Here is a 21,479-nt window from a genome sequence, read left to right as displayed (position 1 = left end):
TGACTAACTCTAACTAACTCTAAGATCTTTGAGAACTGAAATTTGCCTTTCTATCACTAAATATTTTATTTTCAAACACTAAGCTCCGTTATGTATTGTTGCTTATCTACAGAAGTGACTGCTTCCCTTCTCCATGTTATCCAAATGCTACATATTTAATCACTTCCATTGTATAAATACTTTACAGTATTTTCAATGGAAACGACAAGCAGTTAAGAGCATTGCGCCTATGCTACTATATGCTACATAGTACAAACATTTAAAAACCAGCTCCTGCACTATATTCTTCATATCCTACTGCACAGTCAGTCTCTGATAACAATTTATTAAATATCCTTCCTTGAACTGGACTTTTAGTGGCAAATTAAGTGTAGAAATGGCTGCATGAAACATATAATGGAACAATAAATCAATTAGAAGTGCTCCCAGCAACTTCCCATGTATACAATCATCTGTTCAAACTGGAAGATCTACCCATCATCCTTGATTTTATTCTGTCACTTTTTTTTACATATACTTATTTATTTATTTTCCCTTTCGTTGCCCTTGTTTTATTATTGTTGTAGTTATTGTTGTTGTTGTTGTTACTGTCGTTGTTGTTGGATAGGACAGAGAGAAATGGAGAGAGGAGGGGAAGACAGAGAGGGGGAGAGAAAGATAGACACCTGCATACCTGCTTCACCACCTGTGAAGGGATTCCCCTGCAGGTGGGGAGCCGGGGCCTCGAACCTGATCCTTAAACCTGTCCTTGCGCTTCACACCATGTGCACTTAACCTGCTGTGCCACTGCCCAGCTCCCTCTGTCACTCTTAATAGTTGCAGAGATATCACCCTCATTAAGATGTCCAGTAACTGAGGTAAATGTAGAGAGGCATTCTAAAGGTCTCTAGAAGTGAATCTACTTCTCCCAATATATTATAGAATAAGTCAGGGGAGTGGGGCGGTAACGCAGTGGGTTAAGCGCAAGTGGTGTAAAGCGCAAGGACCAGCATAAGGACCCTGGTTCAAGCCCCTGGCTCCCCACCTGCAGAGGAGTCGCTTCACAGGCGGTGAAGCAGGTCTGCAGGTGTCTATCTTTCTCTCCCTCTCTGTCTTCCCCTCCTCTCTCCATTTCTCTTTGTCCTATCCAACAACGATGACATCAATAACAACAACAATAACTACAACAATAAAACAAGGGGAACAAAAGGAAATAAATAAATAAATATATTTTAAAAAAATAAGTCAGACTGAATGTTATGTTCTAAGAGGTATTTTCACTAACCCTCAACTTTGTTTCTCTCTTTATTGAGTTAAGATGTTACTTAAAATAGGGCTAAATTCATCATCAAAAGTGTAAAATAAGCAGTCCAGGCTACAAGAAAAATTTCTTTCAATTTTTTTCCCAATACATTTCAGTCCTAGAGTCCTAGAAGGGTGTATACATGTAGGGAGGGGCCAGGGATCAGTGAGTGGATGGATTGGGTGTTAGAGAATCTTTTCATTCCTGGTTTTGTACTCTCATCCCAAGATCTAACTCATTTATTGGAAAGGAATAAGAGTTGTTTTAGTTGAGAAAGTTACTACTATCAGCCTACATCTAACACATATCACTGAAGCTTCTGTTTATCTTCACCAACTCCACACAGGAGGATTGCAGACGTCCTGCTAGCTACCACTTCCTGGTGAGCAGTCTGAACGGCTGCCAGGAAATTGCCAATGACCTTCACTTTACTTAAAATTGAGACTGTAATTAGTAATGGTTTTTCTCCTCCTTGCTGGCTACGTTTATTTTCATCTTAGCAATCAGAAAGAGAAAAGTGTGACATCTTGTTTTGGGATGATATCAAAGTGTAGTCTCTTTTAGTTCAATGTCACCAAGTAGATTAATCCAGGTTTAGGGGAGTCATAATTGGGGGAGAACCCACTGGCTCTTCTTTAAAAAAAAAGAAATCTAACCACTTTTGCCTCCTCTTACATTCTAGGCTCTAGCTACTGCTAAAACTGGCCTTTACAAAATGAAATCACTAAGAGTAGTTTATAACTGCTGACTCTTTTTACATATAAGCACACATTACACCTGAAGATTCTGAAACCAGATATGATTTTTAAAGTTTTACATTTTAATGATAATAACTGCTAGAAGAGAAGTTACAGATTCTTATTCAGTGAGTTTAAAAATATGATTATGTGGTCAATGAAAAACTAACAAAGAACCGTTTTAGCCAGTGTTGTGTTTATAACGAGAACCTGTTATTAAACTTCAGTATTTTCTTTTATATAAACATTGATTTCACTAATTAGATTCCACTGATCTTTTCCTCAACATATTGATTTCTCTTAATCCCAACAGTTAACAATGAGTCCAATGTATCATAATACTTTAGACCTTAATCATACAGTAGCAATTTTTGCCAGTAGCTTTTATTTGAATTTTAATTAAGAAGACCTTGTGTCTTCCACCCCAAGTGGGGATAGGTTTTAATTGCTTGTATGTATATCACACAGACTTCAAAAGAAGTAAAAGATGTTTATAACAGCATAAAGGAGAGTTCTGAAATGCTTACATTCATGCAAAGGGGTATAATTAAAAAACTAGGGGTGTTGCTGTGTTATAATGCCATATATTTATAAAAACTAGCTGTGGTGTGCTTTCATTGTTAGCAAAAAGAGTTCAGGGGTTCTGAAATAATTACTCATTATTGATTACAAGACAATTAGAAGAATAAATAGGAAGTGGGTTACCCATCCTCTTTCAGGGACAATTAAATTTCCACATTAGTAATATACTATGTGACTTAGAGAAGAAACTTTTCTTTACTGGATATTGGGGTTACGATAAGGAAAAAAGGAAGATACATTACATAATATGCTAATACTTTTTTTTTTTTAGAATTTATGGTTTCAGATATTGCACTGAAGTTCTACAACTGCAGTCTTATACAGATGATAGTTTGTACTAGCAGGAAAGTGAGATCTGGACTTTGAATCTCAGAAGCCAGTTTGTAGGACAACTGATGCTTCTCTTATAAGTAGCCATTTAAGAATTTCAATTACATGCAATATGTATGCATAGATCATTGTTTCAAATGCTTTTCCTAATGAGACAGGCATGATGAGTTTGTTGATTTTACTGGAGTTGAAAAATGGCAGATGGTTCCCCTTTAAACACTACCAGATTTTGAAAAGTCACCTCTGTTAAAGAAACTACTGTAATTTTTTAAATGGGAAGTCATACTAAAAATCTCAAAACTGAATACATGCAGTTATAGGGATTGAAAGATCCTCAAATTCTTCTGTGATTGTGCACAGCCAAAAAAGGCTGATAACTGTGAATTACTACTCTAAAACCCAGCGTATGCTTTAGAAAGAGCAATGTGTAAAATAAGCAGGCCCACTATGCAAATGGAGTTTAGACCCTTACTAAAATAGCTAGCAAGCTAGGAGAGAACTGGCATTAAGAAAGTAACCTGACAGATAGGAAAAACACAAAGTAAAAGGTGCACTGCAGGTGTGTGATATTTTTGCACTAAAACAAAGGCCTCTGGGGAATGTAGTTAAGGGATGGGGGAGAGCCTGGGGTGCTGGTGCACTATGATGGAAAGGACCAAAGTTGTGGATGAAAGTATTTTGCAGACACCTATCACAAACAGATGAGAAATTGGACCGGCATGTCAGTAAACTGCTACCCCTCACAATAAATGATAAAAGTTAAAAGGGGGCACGTAGGCAGTGGTGCACCTGGTTAGGCACGCACATTACGGTACTCAAGGACACAGGTTCATGACCCTGGTCCCCACCTGCAGGGGGGACAGCTTCACAAGTGGTGAAGCTGGTCTGCAAGTATCCATCTTTCTCTATCTCCCCTTCCTCTCTCAATTTCTCTCTGTCCTATCCAATAAAATGGAAACAATGGCTGGCAGAAGCAGTGGATTCATAGAACTGGCACTGAGCTCCAGCAATAAGCCTGGAGACAAAAAATAAACAAGTAAGATTAAAAGAGAGTAAGTAACCTCTGACAAGGAAGACTGATGCTATGGAAGTGCTGTTAGATCTAGTCTGTCCATTCTGACACTCTGGTGAGAACAGCACTGCCTAAGTACCTTAAAGAATAACCAACATTATACAGAGAGAAAGCTCACTCTGAGTTCGGGTTCCTGTCCACACAGAACATCACGCATCAGGGGAAGCTCCGTGAATGCTAAAGTGGTACTACAGTGACTCTCCTCTCTCTCCCTCTATCTGAATTTAAAAAATAATATTAATTCACCGGGAACAGTGGAATCGAGCAGGCATGAAGTTCCAGTGGGCACTGGAGGGGCGGGGGAACTTTCTCCATTTCATTATCATGAACTTGAAAATATTGTGACTTTTGACTTCTTGTGTTCATCTACAAAGATTCATGTTTGCAATCAAAACTCAAAATGGGGCCAAGCTCATTTAGACAGTGGCAATACTACAATAAATCCACATTTTTAATTCAGAATTCGCACCAACCACAACTGCCCTTCTTTACTTCTCTTTGTAACAGCCCTACCGAAGTAAAAGGGAGTAACACTTAATGTCTTTTAAAAATCACTTTGTGGAGGAAAATGATGATTCACAAGACCTTTAATAAGACTGTAGTTTCTCATCTCCCCAGGACAGTTCTCTCATATCACAGGGTGAAATATGGCAGGAACACTTGGGCTCCAGAACCAATTTCTCAGACATGTTAGCTGAATAGCTGTAATAAGTGTATAACTAGGCTTCAACAGTGCCTTTGGAAAACATTAGAAGCAGTCGTATAATTTTCATTTCAAAGCATTTTTGTTTAGTCACCTTTCTTCTATCAAAACTGCCTCCCTCCTCCACCCACCCACCCACCACCTTGTTTTTCTGATTTTTTGTTTGTCGGATGGAGACAGAGAGAGATAGAGCAAGAGTGAGTGAGTGAGTGAGTGAGTGAGTGAGTGAGTGAGCGAGCGAGTGAGTGACTGAGCGAGTGAGCGAGTGAAAGGGGCCACAGGACCTATCTCCTTCAATGTGGTGGTTCGAACTTGGGTTCTGCACATTGCAAAGTACCACACTATCTAAAGGGGCCACTGTGCCAGCCCAAGTCTGGCCACTTCACTAAGCTACAGGAGAGTATACCTACAATGCATCTACCTTAATCCTAAATGTAAATACTAAAGTGATTAGTCATAAATGGCCAAGTTGGGAAAACACTTCTGTATTTGGTTCATATCACATAATTATTTTTTTTTGTCTCTTTTATCATCTGTGTGTTTGACAAACATGAGCACAGTTTGTGCTAACTCAAAGAACCAACATGACTGCTTCTCTGGCACACTGCCCAGGGAGGCGCCTTCACACCAGGAAGGAGATGCCAGCCACAGCAAAGAGGGGCATGTGGGCAAAACAGGAAGCCTTACTAGGAATTTCTTGCTCAAGCCACAATGGGCTAGATCCCTCTCTAGAGTCAGAGGGTGAATTCTAATGCTCTAGACATTGCTTAGTATGCCACTAGTGCATTTAGAAATTTTCATAACTATAAATATCCTGGCATCCTCATTCCTTTGGTAAAACTCAAGTAAAGCAAATGTATATAGGAATGAGTTACGGATCCTACCAACACTTCTGTCTTACCTTATATCCATCCATCTACTACTATATTACCCTACCCTTGTTAGGCTAGATGATCGATCTAGATAATACTACCACAGAAAGGAAAAATTGAGTTATGTGTATTCACTACTGCTTTGCAAAATTCCTCACTCACCCAAGATTACAAGCGGAGTTATTTTGGCTATGAGCTGTGGGTGAGAGGAGCAGTTCAGAAGCCTATCTTTCACTTATCTTTTATGTTCAGCCCTGCAGGCTTTGAAGACTGAGAGACCTGGAGAATTGACTAACCTGTATTTTACTAACAGGATTTTTTTCTTTTAATCAGGAAGAGACTGTAAGCAATTTGAGATGGCCTATGAATGGTAATTTCCTTAGATGCATATTTATTATTATTGTTATTAGTAATCATTTTTTTATTTTACAAAATTACGTGTCAACAGGAGTTTAAATCCACACCATTCCCACCACCAGAGTTCTGAATCTTCAGTCTCCCCACTGCAATACACCACAGTTCCCCTAAGGTTGTAGACATGGGCCAACCACATCTCTACAACTGTCTGTCCACATTTATACATAGTTGCCCCTTTTATTTCTGATTCTATCCTCTCTTCCCCTCCAAGCCACTCATGACAACATAACTACCTCCATATGTCCCTCTCCTTTTCCTTCTCTCTGGGTGCTGATGGAGCTGGAGTGCAGAGTCCTCTTATCTTCCTCCTATCACTTCTCCCCCCACTAGGAGTCTGAATCAAGGTTGTTTTGGGGAGCAGAAGGCAGGAGTTCTGGCTTCTGTAATGGCTTTTCTGCTGGCCATGGGCATTGGGAGGTTGATCCATATCCCCAGCCTCTAACAGAATCTTTATAGAGAACTAGCTTTTAGCCCTACCTGCACCACCTTCTGAGTGACCCCATATAGCTCTTTAATGTTCTCTCAGGATCATTTTACTTATATGTAAAAACAGTACAATGTTTTTCTCACAGGTTGTAATAAAGAAAGATCAAATGAAATAATGTACATGCTTAGCACTGTTTCTTTTATATTACAAAAGTACTTACTATATTCACTACCTAGAGGAAATAGCTATTATTTGAAAGCTCAGTCTCATGATCAAGGGAATATATAAGCTCTCTTATTTATTTAAAAGAACCATAGGATGTCTTATAATATACTACCAAAGTAGGAATATGTCTACATCTGTCAAAAATTTCTCAAATTGTCACTGATCTTAGTCTTTCAAGAAATATTTTTAGAACCCTGATGTTCAAGGCATTCTTGGTGTCAATGCAGTTCAATTATATCAATATTGGGAATTCCCAAGTTCTTTTAAATACCTGGAATAATTTTCCTACATGAGACCACCTAGAGAAATACCAATAAAAAAGGAAGGGGGGAAACGGCACTGGGAGAGGTGGATTCACAGTGCCTGTAACAAGTCCCAGCAGCAACTTTGGGGGGCAGGTTACTTTTATTAAATTCATACAGTTTGTAGCACTTTACCTTAAATGAATGCTGCTGCTCTACAAGGAGTGAGAGTAGAGTTTTCTTTTGGAATTAGATAAGACTCAGGTGCAAAAACCCTTTTCAGACCTATGAGTCAGTTCTTCCAAACTTCAGCAACATTCCAATTCTCCCTGAGGAATTTCAGAAATAACCCTCTACTTTATTTAGACAGAAAGATTTTTATTGTCAAGCACTGTTTTTAATTAAAATCTAAACACTGTGGTCTGGGAGGTGGTGCAGTGGCTAGGGCACTAGACTCAAGCATGAGGTCCTGAGTTCAGTCCCCAGCAGCACATGTGCCAGAGTGATGTCTGGTTCTTTCTCTCTCCTCCTATCTTTCTCATGAATAAATAAATAAATAATTTTAAAAAAACGCTAAATACTAACATATCATTGTGTTTTTTTTTTAATTTGGGGATATCTTAAAGCTCATTGGTCTAAAAATTCACTTTTCCATCTGTTCTTATGCTACCTTCTGCATGTTCATTCTCACTGCAGTACTTAACAACCTCATAGGATTTGCCAAGGGGAGTGATAGAGACTACATTTTCTCAATCCCTGGCTTAGTTAAATATGTGGATCCAAAAAACAGATGCGAAGTAAGAGGCTTATACAGAAGCACAGATCTGTTAGAAAATAATGTAAATACTAACTATTTAGAATATAGTAATGGCTAGGGGTACTCTAAAGCTCAAATTGATGAGGTGCATTAAGCCATTTCTACAAATAGGCTTATGGCCAAAAGTGCCATTGTTATGAATAAGAAAAGTAAAATACTCAATTTAGAAACAGAGAGAATATCAAAAACAAGAGAAAAGATATCTGAAAAACAAGAATGGGACAGATAACAGAGTAACAAATGTGAAATTAGGTGACATACTGAAAAGTCGCAGAATTGACAAACTCCAGCACTGAATCTTCTTAAGGCAGCAATAGTAGGACAAATATATAGAAAAGCTGGCAACTAAAACTGAGGGCTTGAAAAAGGAAAAAGAGGTCAGGCAGTGATGCAACTGGTTGAACACACACACTACCATGCTCAAGGATCTGGGTTTAAGCCCCTGCTCCCCACCTGCCGGGGGGAAGCTTTATGAGCATGAAGTAGGTCTGCAGGTGTCTTTCATGTTCTCTCATCTACCCTCTCTCTATTTATCTCTGTCCTATATAATAAAGAAGAAAAATGGGAAGAAAATCAGGTGGGAATGATGGATTCAATGTGTAAGCACTGAGCCCCAGCAATAACCTTGGTGGCAGAAAAGGGGGAAGAGAGAGACAAACAAAGGAAGGAAGGAAGGAAGGAAGGAAGGAAGGAAGGAAGGAAGGAAGGAAGGAAGGGAGAGACAGGAAGGAGGAAGGAAAAGAAGGAGGGAAGAAAAGAGGGAGGAAAAGAGAGAAATAAATGAAGGAAGAGAAGGAAGGAAAAAAGAGAAACAGAAAGAAAGAAAGAAGGGAGAGGGAAGGAAACAACATTTCAAAAACTGTAAAGAGATATATGATAAAATAAACAGAAAACTGAAAATAAGGTGTAGTGTATATTAAGTCAGTACTAACATTCTGAAAATATCGATGAAATAGACAAAGTTTCTAAGAGAATTTTTATTAGAAAATCATTTTAAAACATAGCTTATGAGAAAGCTAAATTCAAGCTAAGTGGGTTGAGTGTAGGCCAACCACTGGAGGCTGTGGTCCCCAGTACTGCACATGGCTGGGAGGAGCAGTGATCGATCTGGTCTTTTTCTCATTTCCTCTCTCTCAATAAATAACTTCTTTAAAACAAAGAAAAATAAAATGAGCCTTCACAAACTTCCCTAAGTAACAAAAATTAGCATAAAAGTTAACTCACATATATATAAAAAATCACTCACAAAAATAAATAACAATATTAAATGTCCTAGAGAAAATATCAACACATGTGCTTACTGTATTCCAAAACTGATTCTGATTTACATACAGGCATTGAACACTCCCTTTGATGAACTGTTCAATACTCTAAAGATGTCAGTTCTTTATAAAACCCAATAGTTTTATATAAATAAATGTGAGGTAACACTTTTAAAAATTACCTGTGGGGCTGGGAGAGAGAGAGCATAATGGTTATGCAACAAAGATTTTCAGGCCTGAAGCCCCAAAGGTTCCTGGTTCAGTCCCCAGCACCACCATAAGCCAGAGGTGAGTAGTGCTCTGGTAAAAAAAAAATAATAATGATGATGATAAAAAATGATATATATATGAGCTTGTGGACCAGAATATAGCTCACCTGCGAGGGCATGTGCCTTGCCAAGTTGCTAGCCTCAGAGCCACATGGAAGTGCCCTGGTGCTGTGACACTCGTGCCTCTCCCTACCCCCTTGTGTGTCTGTGCCTGAAATAAAAACAAGAAGAAGGTGGCCTGGAAGTGGTGAAGGTATGCACCTGTCCTTGGGTCCAGTAAAACGAAAGAAAAGAAAATTACTATTCTATTTTAGTTAGCAGTTTGCAAAGAAGTATGAAAAAATTAGAGGAGTCAGGCAGTAGTGCACAAACTACCATGAGCAAGGACCCAGATTCAAGCCCTACCTGCAGAGGGAAACTTCACAAGCAGTGAGGCAGTGCTACAAGTCTCTCTCTCTCTCTATCTCCCCTTGCTTCTTAATTTTTCTCTGTTTTATCAAATTTTAAAATAATAAATAAATATAAAAATTAAAGAAAAGTTATGAATGTGAAGTTGCAGTACTTTTCAAAGGTAATAAGGAGCTACAGTAATGAAATAGCAACCTAATAGTGAGGTGTGAAACTATACCCTCTAGTCTTACCATTCCATAACTCATTATTAATAAAAAATTAAAACATAAATAGAATCCTACATATAATAGTTTAAATAGAAATGTCCAAAGAATAGAACCAGAAACTAAGAAGCGGTTCCAAATATACAATCAATATGTAATAAAATATGTTATTTCAAGTCAGAGGAGATAAGACAGATTAACAAATCATACAGAGCTATGATGTTAATTTTTTTTTTTTCATCTCCAAGGTTATCGCTGGGGCTCGGCGCCTGCATTAAGAATCCATTGCTCCTGAATGCCATTTTTTTCCATTTTGTTGCCTTTGTTGTTACTGTTATTGTTATTACTGTTATTTTTGTTGGATAGGACAGAGATAAATGGAGAGAGAAGGGGAGACAAAGAGGGAGAAAGAAAGAAAAACACCTGTAGACCTGCTTCACCGCATGTAAAGCGACCCCCCCCTACAGGTGGAGAGCCAGGGGCTTCAACAGGGATCTTTACGCAGGTCCCTGTGCTCCTCTGCACTATGTGTGCTTAGCCCATTGTGCTACTTCCCAGCCCTTGAGATTAACTTCTTAAGAAAAAATAAGCTATATCTCTAATAGAAGACTTAGAAGTATAAAAATAAAAATAAAAAATTGCCAGAAATACAGTAGATCGTTATCTACTCTCATATCGGGTTAAGTCTTTTTATAAACACACCGTAATAGGACAGAAACATTATAAAGAGATGGAAAAGCTTGAGAACCAAAACGAAAATTAGAGGAAATGATAAAAATGTAACAAATTGGACAGATAATGGTTAACATCACAATATGTGTCATGAGTCTTATAAGATCACAAGAACTAGATAATCTTGTAAAGAAAAAAATGGACAAATTATTTAAAAAGATCACACACACACACACACACACACACACACACAACACCATACTACACAGGACATTAGGCTCAAGTAGTCGTGGTAGCACATTGGACTTAATGCCTGATGCCCAGAGATTCTAGCTGCCAGAAACAAACAGAGCTCTGATCTCTCCTTTTCCTCTGTCTCTCTGTCTCATAAAAGTAAACAAAAGACTGCTGGAAGTATTTCAAAGATACACTGATGAAGCTAAATTTATAGGACTTCTCCTCAATCATAAAATAAAATTCTAATTAAATCAGTAATAGTAAGTTATTGTCCCCAATCCAACTTCACAAGATGTCTCGAAAGTCATATTGACTATATAGAGGACAGGAGGATAATTTGCAGGCACTATTACTGAGAGCAAAGAACACTAACAGCCTTTCTGAAAGGAAATGTGACAATATGAAAAAAATGTCTTTTTTAAAAGGAACATACTCTGTGATTTAGGAATTTCACATTTAGGCCTATATCCTAGAAAAATAACCATTACTAATCTGAGAAGTATGAATATCTATCAATGTTCAATAAATATACATGCTAAATAAAAAACTAATATTGCATAAAAGACTTGATAAAAACTATACATTGTAATCTTACAATCTTGTAACACAATAATAAAAAATAAAGTGATAGTAATATATATATATATTTTTTTTGGCTTGGTGAGTTTTTTTTAAATTTTTTATTTAAGAAAGGATTAATGAACAAAAACATAAGGTAGGAGGGGTACAACTCCACACAATTCCCACCACCCAATCTCCATAACCCACCCCCTCCCCTGATAGCTTTCCCATTCTCTAGCCCTCTGGGAGCATGGACCCAGGGTCATTGTGGGTTGCAGAAGGTAGAAGGTCTGGCTTCTGTAATTGCTTCCCCGCTGAACATGGGCGTTGACTGGTCGGTCCATACTCCCAAGTCAAGTAATATTTTTAAAAAAAACCGAGAACCTTATTTTATGTAAGATTCTCTGCTAATAACAAGTTTACAAGATAGGGAAATACAAATGCCATTATGGCATTTCATAGTAAAAACAGGTTACAAAAGAATAATGAAAGAATGATTCAGGTTTTAAGGGGGAAATTAGCATAGACCTTCAGAAGTCAAAATTGAAAAAATATACAATAGCAATACAAGTTGAGTTAAAGGGAAATTTTGTTTGCTTTTTGCAATAAATATGTATGTATTTGCAATAAGTGGAAATAAGAGCTATTAAACTATTCAAGGCTTGAGATATAATATTAAATACTGATAGCTCACAGTGAGTTCCCTTGAAAGTAGTATTTAGATCACTTACATTTTAAAAATAGAGTAGGGGGAGATAGCATAATGGTTATGCAAAGGGACTCTTCTCATGCCTGAGCCTCCAAAGTCCAGGTTCAATCCCTGAACCACCATAAACCAGAGCTGAGCAGTGTGCTCTGGTGAAATAAAAATAAATAAATAAATAAATATGTATATATAATGCTATCATTATTTTAAAAAAATATTCAGAATACTTATGAGTAAGGTGATTATTAACTGGTCTTTTCTCACCTATACTAAAAATATTGAGTTTTGCATTAGCTGAAAAACAATCTTAATACTTTAATTTTTTATTTAAAATTATATCATTGATAAAATTTTTATAAAATATCTATGGTGATAAATATAAGAATATAGGAGAAGAAATTTTCATAGTAAATCAAAATGAGAAATGTAGTAAGAATTTTACCTTCTGAATCTATAATATGTGAATGGCAATGAAAATTCACATATGTATAGATCTAGAAAAAAATAGTCAAAGAATTTTGAAAGGCTCATTTTTTTATGTGCCTGACTTAGAGTCTTCTACCTTTCTATTATCTAAAACTAGTGAATTTTGAATTTTAAATTTACAAATAGAATTTCAGATAAAGGTTGAAAATTTGTGTCTAGGTGTGGATCCAGCCAAAGCTGAATGATAAGGAAGTGAACTGTAATGAGATGTTAACTTCTACAGTTTTAAAGGGAAGCAAGTTCCCTCTCAGCCATTCTGGCAAAAGCGCGTCTTCGCATCAGCCATTTCTGTTCCCACTTCTCTAAAGCCAATGACTTTGAAAAGGGAAGAAAACTCAGAAGCACCAATTAGTACACACCATGTGACTGCAGCTGGATAGAGAATATATCACTAATGACTCTTTCCATCCATTTTTGACACCCCCCCCCCAAAATGGCAAATGGCTTTGAGTACAAAACAGAAATAGTGAAATTCAAAATAATACTAAGTTTTCACTTGACTTACACTTGGCATTAAGGTTTCACTTGATTTATATATGGTATTAGTTAATGAAATGATTAGTTAATGAGTAAGGGTTCTCTTTCCTGAGGTCCTTTTGTCATCGAGTTAAACACAACATGAATGAATCCTAGGTAATTTTCTGTAATAAGTTTAAAATAACAATTTCATCAGATAACTATTGCCAGACTTCCATCTTAAATTAGATACTATTTGTGACCAACAGAAATATTCACATAAATATTCAGAAAACTAATGTAATTATCTTCTCAAATTGCTAATACAAAGGAGGAGCAACCGACAGAATTTAAAAACGACATGAATTATGTTCACTATACCCAAAGCTAGTAGCATAGCACTTGGTATCCTTAAAGAAATCAGTAAGAGGGAGTCTTGACTGACAGGGTAACTTTATAACAAAGTGGGTTGTCTACTTCTTGTTTAAAATGTTTAATAAAAATAATACCATTCATGTTTCTTCAGAAATAAAGATGCTCATTAACAGGTTCAGAGGTCATGAAATGTTAAATCCTTTGAAATGTTAGAGGCCAACCTAGTTTCCAGATTCAGTCCCTAACACCACCATAAGCAAGAGCTCAGCAGATCTGCTCTCTCCCCCTCTCTCTCTCTCTCTCTCTCACACTCTCTCTCTCTCTCTCATTTAAATAAGATAAATAAAAGATTTTTAAATGATGATACTAATAACCATGACAACTTGCCCTTGTGTTTCCTGTAGCAGTAGGCATTGTTCTAAAAGCTTTGCATATATGAGTAATTCTGAATGAGCCTTACAGTAGGTTTTACTGTTCTCCTTGTTTTAGATAACAGGGATTCAAAACAAGTTTCATGATTTTTTTCCCCAGTCACTCATCTAGTGACTGAAAAAGTTAGGGTTTTAACAAAGCAAGCAAGCCTCAGAATCCATACAGAAACCATTACGCATAAAGTACTCTGTACACACTTTTATATAAGCACTACAGTGGATCATTCTTGATTAGAAGAAATTTATATTATTTAATTTTATAAATTAAACTATTACTTTTTCAAATGGAAAAACTAAACTTTTCTTCAGCTTAGCTTATTCGTTGCTTTCAGACAGTACATTTTTCCCATTTTTATACTTTATATCCTTCATATAATTTACATACATAGTTTATCTCATTGACTGGTTTGGTTTAGTAAAAAGCAGTGTGTTCTATAAGTGAATATAAAGAGGGTGACACTTGGTTCTGTAAACATTACAAGTTTAAATCTAAAGGGACATAGTATTATATATTTACTCTTGCATATGAATAAGCAATAATAGAGGTATGAATTTAGAATAATGTTCACAAAATCAGAGTATATTGTTACACAAAGTAATATGTTTACATGGACATGTTTGATATTTCATATATTGTACCTTTAATTTCTCCAAGAAGTTCACTGGTATTTAGCCTCTCCATTTTTTCCTTCCAATCTTTTGAAAGTAGTTTTTCCATGCAGGAAGAATCTATCAAAATAAAAAATAAATATTTAAAATATTACATAAATACAAGTGTCAAAATATGACAAATACACAATTTGTGGAAAATTCCTAATTTGAAAATGCAAAAAGTCATTTTTTGCTGCTGTCTTATCCATGGAAATTAACTACATTATTCTGTCTACACAGTATCACAATAAAATTTATCTTCACTAAAAATCACTTAAACTTTGCCAAGGAAAAACAAGATGATGTTCAATGATTTTATCTTGAAAGTATAACCACAATTATATTAATATTCAATCAGCAGTTATCACTTCTTAGGATGGAGAGGGGTTCTTTCATACAGGCTTAAATATAGAAGCTATTCCATTTAATCCTGTGATTATTTTTTAAGTCCAAGCTAAATGCATCTAGTATTCAAGAAAGAATGTCTAATCTTCAAGCAAGAAGAGACCAATCAACTTGTAACCACTTTAGTCCTTAAGAAACACACAACTTTTGTGAAATATCCAGTTAGAGCAAAATGCAAAGAAGATAAAGTCAAGATGTTCTCTGTCTCCCAGTAATGCAAACTGCTAAAAACTTTATCTTATATGAAAACAGACACAGATGCCTTTAAAGAACCACTTTTCAAACACAATTTCCCTACTGCATTTCTATATACCTTGCTTCTTTGGATTTATAAAGTTTATAAAATTTAAACTTTAAAATACTCTGATAATGGCTAGTTTTCTTGTATTTTTCTTTTAACTCAGAATAATTTGCAAATGGAGCTACTGCTTACAACTATTTATTTGTATCTTTTAAGCCTCCGAGTCTTAACAAATAAACCATGTTTCCAAAGTGGAATGCAGACTGGAATACCTAATCCTTACTACAAAGCATACTCCCATCAAATTTTAACATTCCAAGTGTCAACATTCTGATAACTTCGAAATGACATTTAAAACAGTTACTCTCTTTTCAAATGCTTTTTCGCATCCATATCAGAAACTATCTCCTCGGCATTTTCCTTTTCATTTTATTCCTCTCCAACTTCCAAATCCTCCTTGAATATTTCAGAATGACAGACAGGTCAAGATGCATCTAAAGGGTTTTCAAAACTAGATAAATGGAAAAAATGACAGGGAGCTCTGGGTAAGACATAAGAAGACCACTAGATGGTTAGGAAGTACTGGTGAAAGCTGTTCACATTTAAACACGACAGGAAGAAACAAACAAGGAAAGGAAGGAATCCAGGTCAGTGTGTCTGGAAAGGACTGTTGAAGAGAAACCATACTGGCCAGCTATAGTAGAAGGTAATGTCCTTTCAAAATCGAGTCAGCTTGAATCAATCAAGAGGGAAGCTCACAGTCCTTTTCCTTACGTCTCTCTACCTTTTCTGTTTTTACCTTCTTCTTCCTTTCTTCCGCATCTCCCTAATATTGTCCTAGGATTCAACTAGTGATCTGTGAAGTGTGATTAAAAACTGGGTTCTGAGCGGCCTTTCTAGAGAATTTAAATATACATGCAGACATTCAAATTCAATTAAATTCCCATTTTAATTGGCAAAATTTATTGGATTCATTTTAAATTAAGAAACAAAGTGCCTATTTTGTTCCATATATATTTTGATTTTTTCTAAAGTTATTAAAAAAAACAGTGCTAAAGTTGAGAGTTAGGCAAGTCTAAACATCGTGTCTATCTAAACTTACTTTCTCAATCCAGATTTAAATTAATTTCTGGAGAAAGACGGATAGGTTACAGATAAGAGTAGTCAGCAAAAATGTCTTCAATTTCCTGGACAGTTCTGTTAATTTAAAATGTTGCATCATTTCATATATGTTCCAACACTGCACTAAACTGATTAATTCAGGATGCCACTGAATTAATTTTTCTACTGCAAACCCAAGTTGAAGTACTTACTATAGAAGTCAAAGGCAAAGTTTGAACTGACTAGTAATGATCACAAAGAACTAGTAAAATTCACAAGCTAGGATTAGATATACACTCCATGTAAAACAGGCTAAAATATGTGTCTAATATCTATAAATAGATTTGAAATCTCTCAGAACTCCAGAAGAATGCTGAAACTCCATGGGAGAAAAATAACAAATGACATGGCCGCGAAGAACAGAACTTCAAGCAGAAATCAAACCACGTGACATTACAGGAAGCTGCTCTTTAATGAAATGGGCAACACGTTCAAAGCAGTTTATACTCCAATTAGAACTTTAACTTCACTGTGATGCTGAGTTAATCTATCTGCGTCCCCATTTCAGTAGAGAAAACTAAAAGAAAATTTTAAAAGCAAAGCAAATTTTGTATATCTATATTTAGATAGCATATCGAAATTGAATACTTAACAATATTCAGTGTTGCCCATTATCTACAGGACAAGAGAATTTACCACAAAAGGTCACGGTCACAGTCTTTGGGTGGTGGGAATGGTGTTTATGTATACTCCTAGCAAAATGTAGACATATAAATCACTAGTTAATTAATATGTGAGGGGGAAAATCAATTGTATGTCTCAAAGTTTTTCAAAACACAAACTGAATCTTTTTAATATATAGGCTGTGTATTTGATATGCGGACTCCCTCAAAAGCCTAGACCAAGTAGATCAGAAGCATCCAATAGCACAGCTATATACAAGATACTGGGTACTGTATAGCAAACCATGACAACAAAAGGACTTTTCAAAGTTAACCCAATTACAAAATAATGTGATGATAACATTAACTATCGATTGTCTTTTGGAACCCTAAGACAGCAGGAACCTCACATCTCCACTATAGACCCACTAATTCCCCCAGTCCTGGAACCCTTGGATAGGGCTCACTTTCCCGTATGCCTCTCCCAATCCATATCAAATAATATTGCATCCGCCGATCACAACCTAACCAACGCAACGATTGCCACCTAAACATGCTTCACTTCAGACTGTGTCCAGAGACTTCACGTGTGGAATGACAACCCTTCAGCTTCATTACTTGGGTGAGACCTTTCCTTTCATAGTATACTCTCATTTCATCTCAGGTGGTTCACTTTCTAACAAAGTCCCAAAACCTAGATATACACCAGTTTCTGTGAGATAGAGCATATCTTCACACGTATCTATAAACTACTGCAAAATATATACCTGAAAGCAGAAGTACACTAGAGTTTGCTGTGAGTACTTCCCTAACACTTCCTCTCCACTATTCCAAGCTTTGGGTCCATGATTGCTCAACAATTTGTTTGGCTTCGTATGTTAACTCTCTTTTCAGTCACCAGGTTCCAGATGCCATCAGGATGCTAGCCAGGCTTCCCTGGATTGAAGACCCCACCAATATGTCCTGGAGCTCAGCTTCCCCAGAGACCCACCCTACTAGGGAAAGAGAGAGGCAGACTGGGAGTATGGACTGACCAGTCAACACCCATGTTCAGCGGGGAAGCCATTACAGAAGCCAGACCTTCTACATTCTGCAACCCACAATGACCCTGGGTCTATGCTCCCAGAGGGATAGAGAATGGGAAAGCTATCAGGGGAGGGGGTGGGATATGGAGATTGGGTGGTGGGAATTGTGTGGAGTTGTACCCCTCCTACCCTATGGTTTTGTTAATTAATCCTTTCTTAAATAAAAAAAAAAGGGGGGGGGGAAGCCAGGGTGTTGGTGCATTAGCTTAAGCATACACATTACCATGCACAAGGACCTGGGTTTGAGTCCCGGCTCCCTACCTGCAACGGGGATGCTTCACAAGCAATGAAGTAGGTCTGCAGGTGTCTCTCTTGCTTTCTCCCTCAATACCTCCCCTTTTTTCTCTCAACTTCGACCTTCTGTCCTACCCAATGATAAACAGAAATAAAAAATAAATAAATAAATAAATAAATAGATAGATAGATAGATAGATAGATAGATACATAAAAGGGAAAAATGGCCACTGGGACTGGTGGATTCATAGTGAGCTCCAGCAATAGCCCTGACGGCAGGGGGGGAGGGGGGAGAAGAATTTACCACAAACAATGGTATCAATGTTTAATCTCAGTTCTAGGACACTGCAGGAAAAAAAAAAAACTCAAAACTTATGAGGTTTTTTTTATATATATAACCTAATTATTAAACTGCTAAACCTCTAAGAGCATACCACAACTATTCTACATGCAGTGATGTTGAAATAAAAAAATGATGCAGATTGTTAACTCCACAATTGGGCCCCAAATTCAATCCCCTGAACTGTTATAAGCCAGAACTAAGCAGAACTCTGATCTCTCTCTTTCTCTGTGTCTGTCTGTCTCTGTCTCTCTCTCACTCTCTCTCTCTCTCTCTCTCTCTCATTAATTGAATAATTAAAAACATCACAAAGTCAGAGATTACTGCCACTATCACTGAAAGGTTTCTGACTGGAAATAATGAAATTACTAGATAAAAATTATTAATGAGGGACTGGGAGATGGCGCACTTGGTTGAGTGCACATGTCAAAATGCACAAGGACCCCGGTTCAAATAGCTAGCCCCACCTGCAGCGGAGAAAGCTTCATAAGCAGTGAACCAGTGCTGAAGGTCTCAGTCTCTCTCCCTCTCTCTCTCAATTTTTCTATGTCTCTATTCAATAAGTAAAAAATATTTTTAAAAGTTATAGATGACAAATTTTGCTTCTACATTTCCCAATAAAAACAATACCCAAGGGAGTTGGGCAGTAGTGCAGTGAGTTAAGCGCAAGTGGCACAAAGTGCAAGGTCTGGCTCAAGGATCAAGGGAGCCTCCCACTCCCCACCTGCAGGGGAGTCGCTTCATAGGCGGTGAAGCAAGTCTGCAGGTGTCTATTTTTCTCTCCCCTCTCTGTCTTCCCCTCCTCTCTCCATTTCTCTCTGTCCTATCTAACAATGACATAAATAACAACAACAATAAATATAAAACAAGGGCAACAAAAAGGGAAAAATAAAAATTAATAAGTAAAAAACAATACCCAAGTAAGAGTACAGTGGGGAGCAGACATTCCTCCTTGGAGACACGATTCTTAACTATACTGGTAGAGCTTTCACTTTACAGTGAGTCAGAGCAGACTTTGACTGATTCTGATTCTACACAAATAAAAACACAGACATCAAAACTGAAAGTAAGATCAGTTTAAACCAGGTGTTGCTGAGGCAAAACAATCACACAGGATTGGGTGCTAGAGGGAAGGGGGTGGGAAGAGCTGGGCATCTCCCTCTCTTTCACTAAGGGGAAAAACAAAGTTGGTTTAGTAGATGTGAAATTGCCCCCAGAGAATACACAAAGGGCTAGCACTTAAAAGAAAAAGGGGGAAAAAAAGAAACTTAAAAAGATTTTTTTCAAATGTATTTATTTTTATGAATGACATCAAAGCACCTCTTAACTCAGGGGCATGTGGTGCCAGGGATCAAATCTGTAAACCAAGGCATAAGAAATTTTTCTAAGAAAAAGACTCAATTCAGAAATGATTTTTATAAGTATCTTGTAAATAGATTATAAGCAATGTTTTTTCCTCCTAAGTACCTAGATTTCAAAACAGTTAAGTCAGCAATGCCTTACCAGAGCTTGTAGTAATTTTTGTCTTCTAATAATTACATACAATAAGGGGAATTTTGCATAACCACTATGCTATTTCTCCCATCCCCATAAGAGACATTTTAAGTGAGTGTGTGGAACAGTTGTCTTCCAGTTATATGATGATGCTTGAAGGTAATTTTTAAATTACATCCAGTTAAACAGATTTAAACAAAGATTAACTTCTTTTCTGCACAAAAAATAAAGGTATTTCAAATGGATCAATGTGAATAATGAAATCATCACTAAAACTACATTTAATGAAATAATAGGTAAAGCTTTAAAATAATTTACATGAAAGGAGTTTTTTATTTATAAAAAGAAAACATTGACAAAACCATAGGATAAGAGGGGTACAACTCCACACAATCCCCACCACCAGAACTCCGTATCCCATCCCCTCCCCTGATAGCTTTCCTATTCTTTAGCCAGAATAGGAAAGCTATCAGGGGAGGGGATGGGATACGGAGTTCTGGGAGTATGGACCCAAGTTCATTGTGGCAGGAAAGGAGTTTTTATGCTTAATTTCAAAAGGATAAAGTAAGCAATACCAAAATCTTATAAAGATAACCTAGGAAACAGCTGCTATGCTGTTTCTTACTGTTTTATTAACTTTGGGGGGGGGGGAATGGGCTAGTGTTTTACAGTACAGTTGTTGGCACATGGGCACAATTTCTCAAGATTGGTGTCTTCATCTCATTTCATATGATTCCTTCAAGCTCTATCCAAGATAAGGTGAAGAAGGTGACTTCATCATTCTTAATAGCTGAATAGTGTTCTATTGTGCATATAGACCACAACTTTCTTAGCCATCCAGGTTTTGGCTATTACAAATTATGTTTCAGTGAATACAGTTATACACAGATATTTTTGGATGGGTGTGTTTGTTTCCTTGGGATATATCCCCAGGAAAGGAATTAATGGGTCTTGGGTAGGTCCATTTCTACTCTTCTGAAAAGCATTGAAGTAATTCCTTTCATTTTACCATAGTAATCACATACTTTAATGCAATGCATTTTTTGTATTCAAGAACAATGATAAGAAAAGTACCCTACCTGAAAGCAAAAGTGTTCAATAGTCTGCAGTAAGTCAGTATAAAGTTCCTAAGAAAATGCTGTCTACTTAGACTTAGATAACCTCCTCACCTACTTCCTATTACACTTCCCTCACTCACTCTAAAACTAACCTTATGAAAGCAAGGACTGCAAAAGCTGAATAAGGGTAAGAGACTGGCATACTTTAATGATGACACTTTAGTCACTATCAGGCCACACCATCAGCTGGGGCCCTATTGGAGTCCTGAGATTCCCAAACAGGCTTGATGGGCCTAGACCTCGAATAAATCCCTCTCTCCATTGTTACAGGTTATCTCTATGTGGAACAACACAATACACCCTCCCTTTGTGGGCACCCATAGGACCTTGCCCTCAATGTGGATCAACAATGGTAGAGAATGTTCCATCCTCC

General features: G+C 37.0%; 1 protein-coding gene across 15 annotated transcripts in view; it reads right to left on the bottom strand.

Moving 5' to 3' along the window:
* Positions 1–21,479, bottom strand: part of SOX6 (SRY-box transcription factor 6) — a 586,459-nt gene that overhangs the window by 221,698 nt on the left and 343,282 nt on the right. For all 15 annotated transcript variants that reach the window (XM_060177099.1, XM_060177100.1, XM_060177097.1 and 12 more), the window contains one exon: positions 14,415–14,504. In XM_060177099.1, the coding sequence (XP_060033082.1) occupies positions 14,415–14,504 (90 nt within the window). The remainder of the gene's footprint in view (positions 1–14,414; positions 14,505–21,479) is intronic.

Source organism: Erinaceus europaeus, chromosome 17 (assembly GCF_950295315.1).
Source record: "Erinaceus europaeus chromosome 17, mEriEur2.1, whole genome shotgun sequence".
NCBI classification, from domain to species: Eukaryota; Metazoa; Chordata; class Mammalia; order Eulipotyphla; family Erinaceidae; genus Erinaceus; species Erinaceus europaeus.
This window is presented reverse-complemented; position numbering and strand designations above follow the sequence as displayed.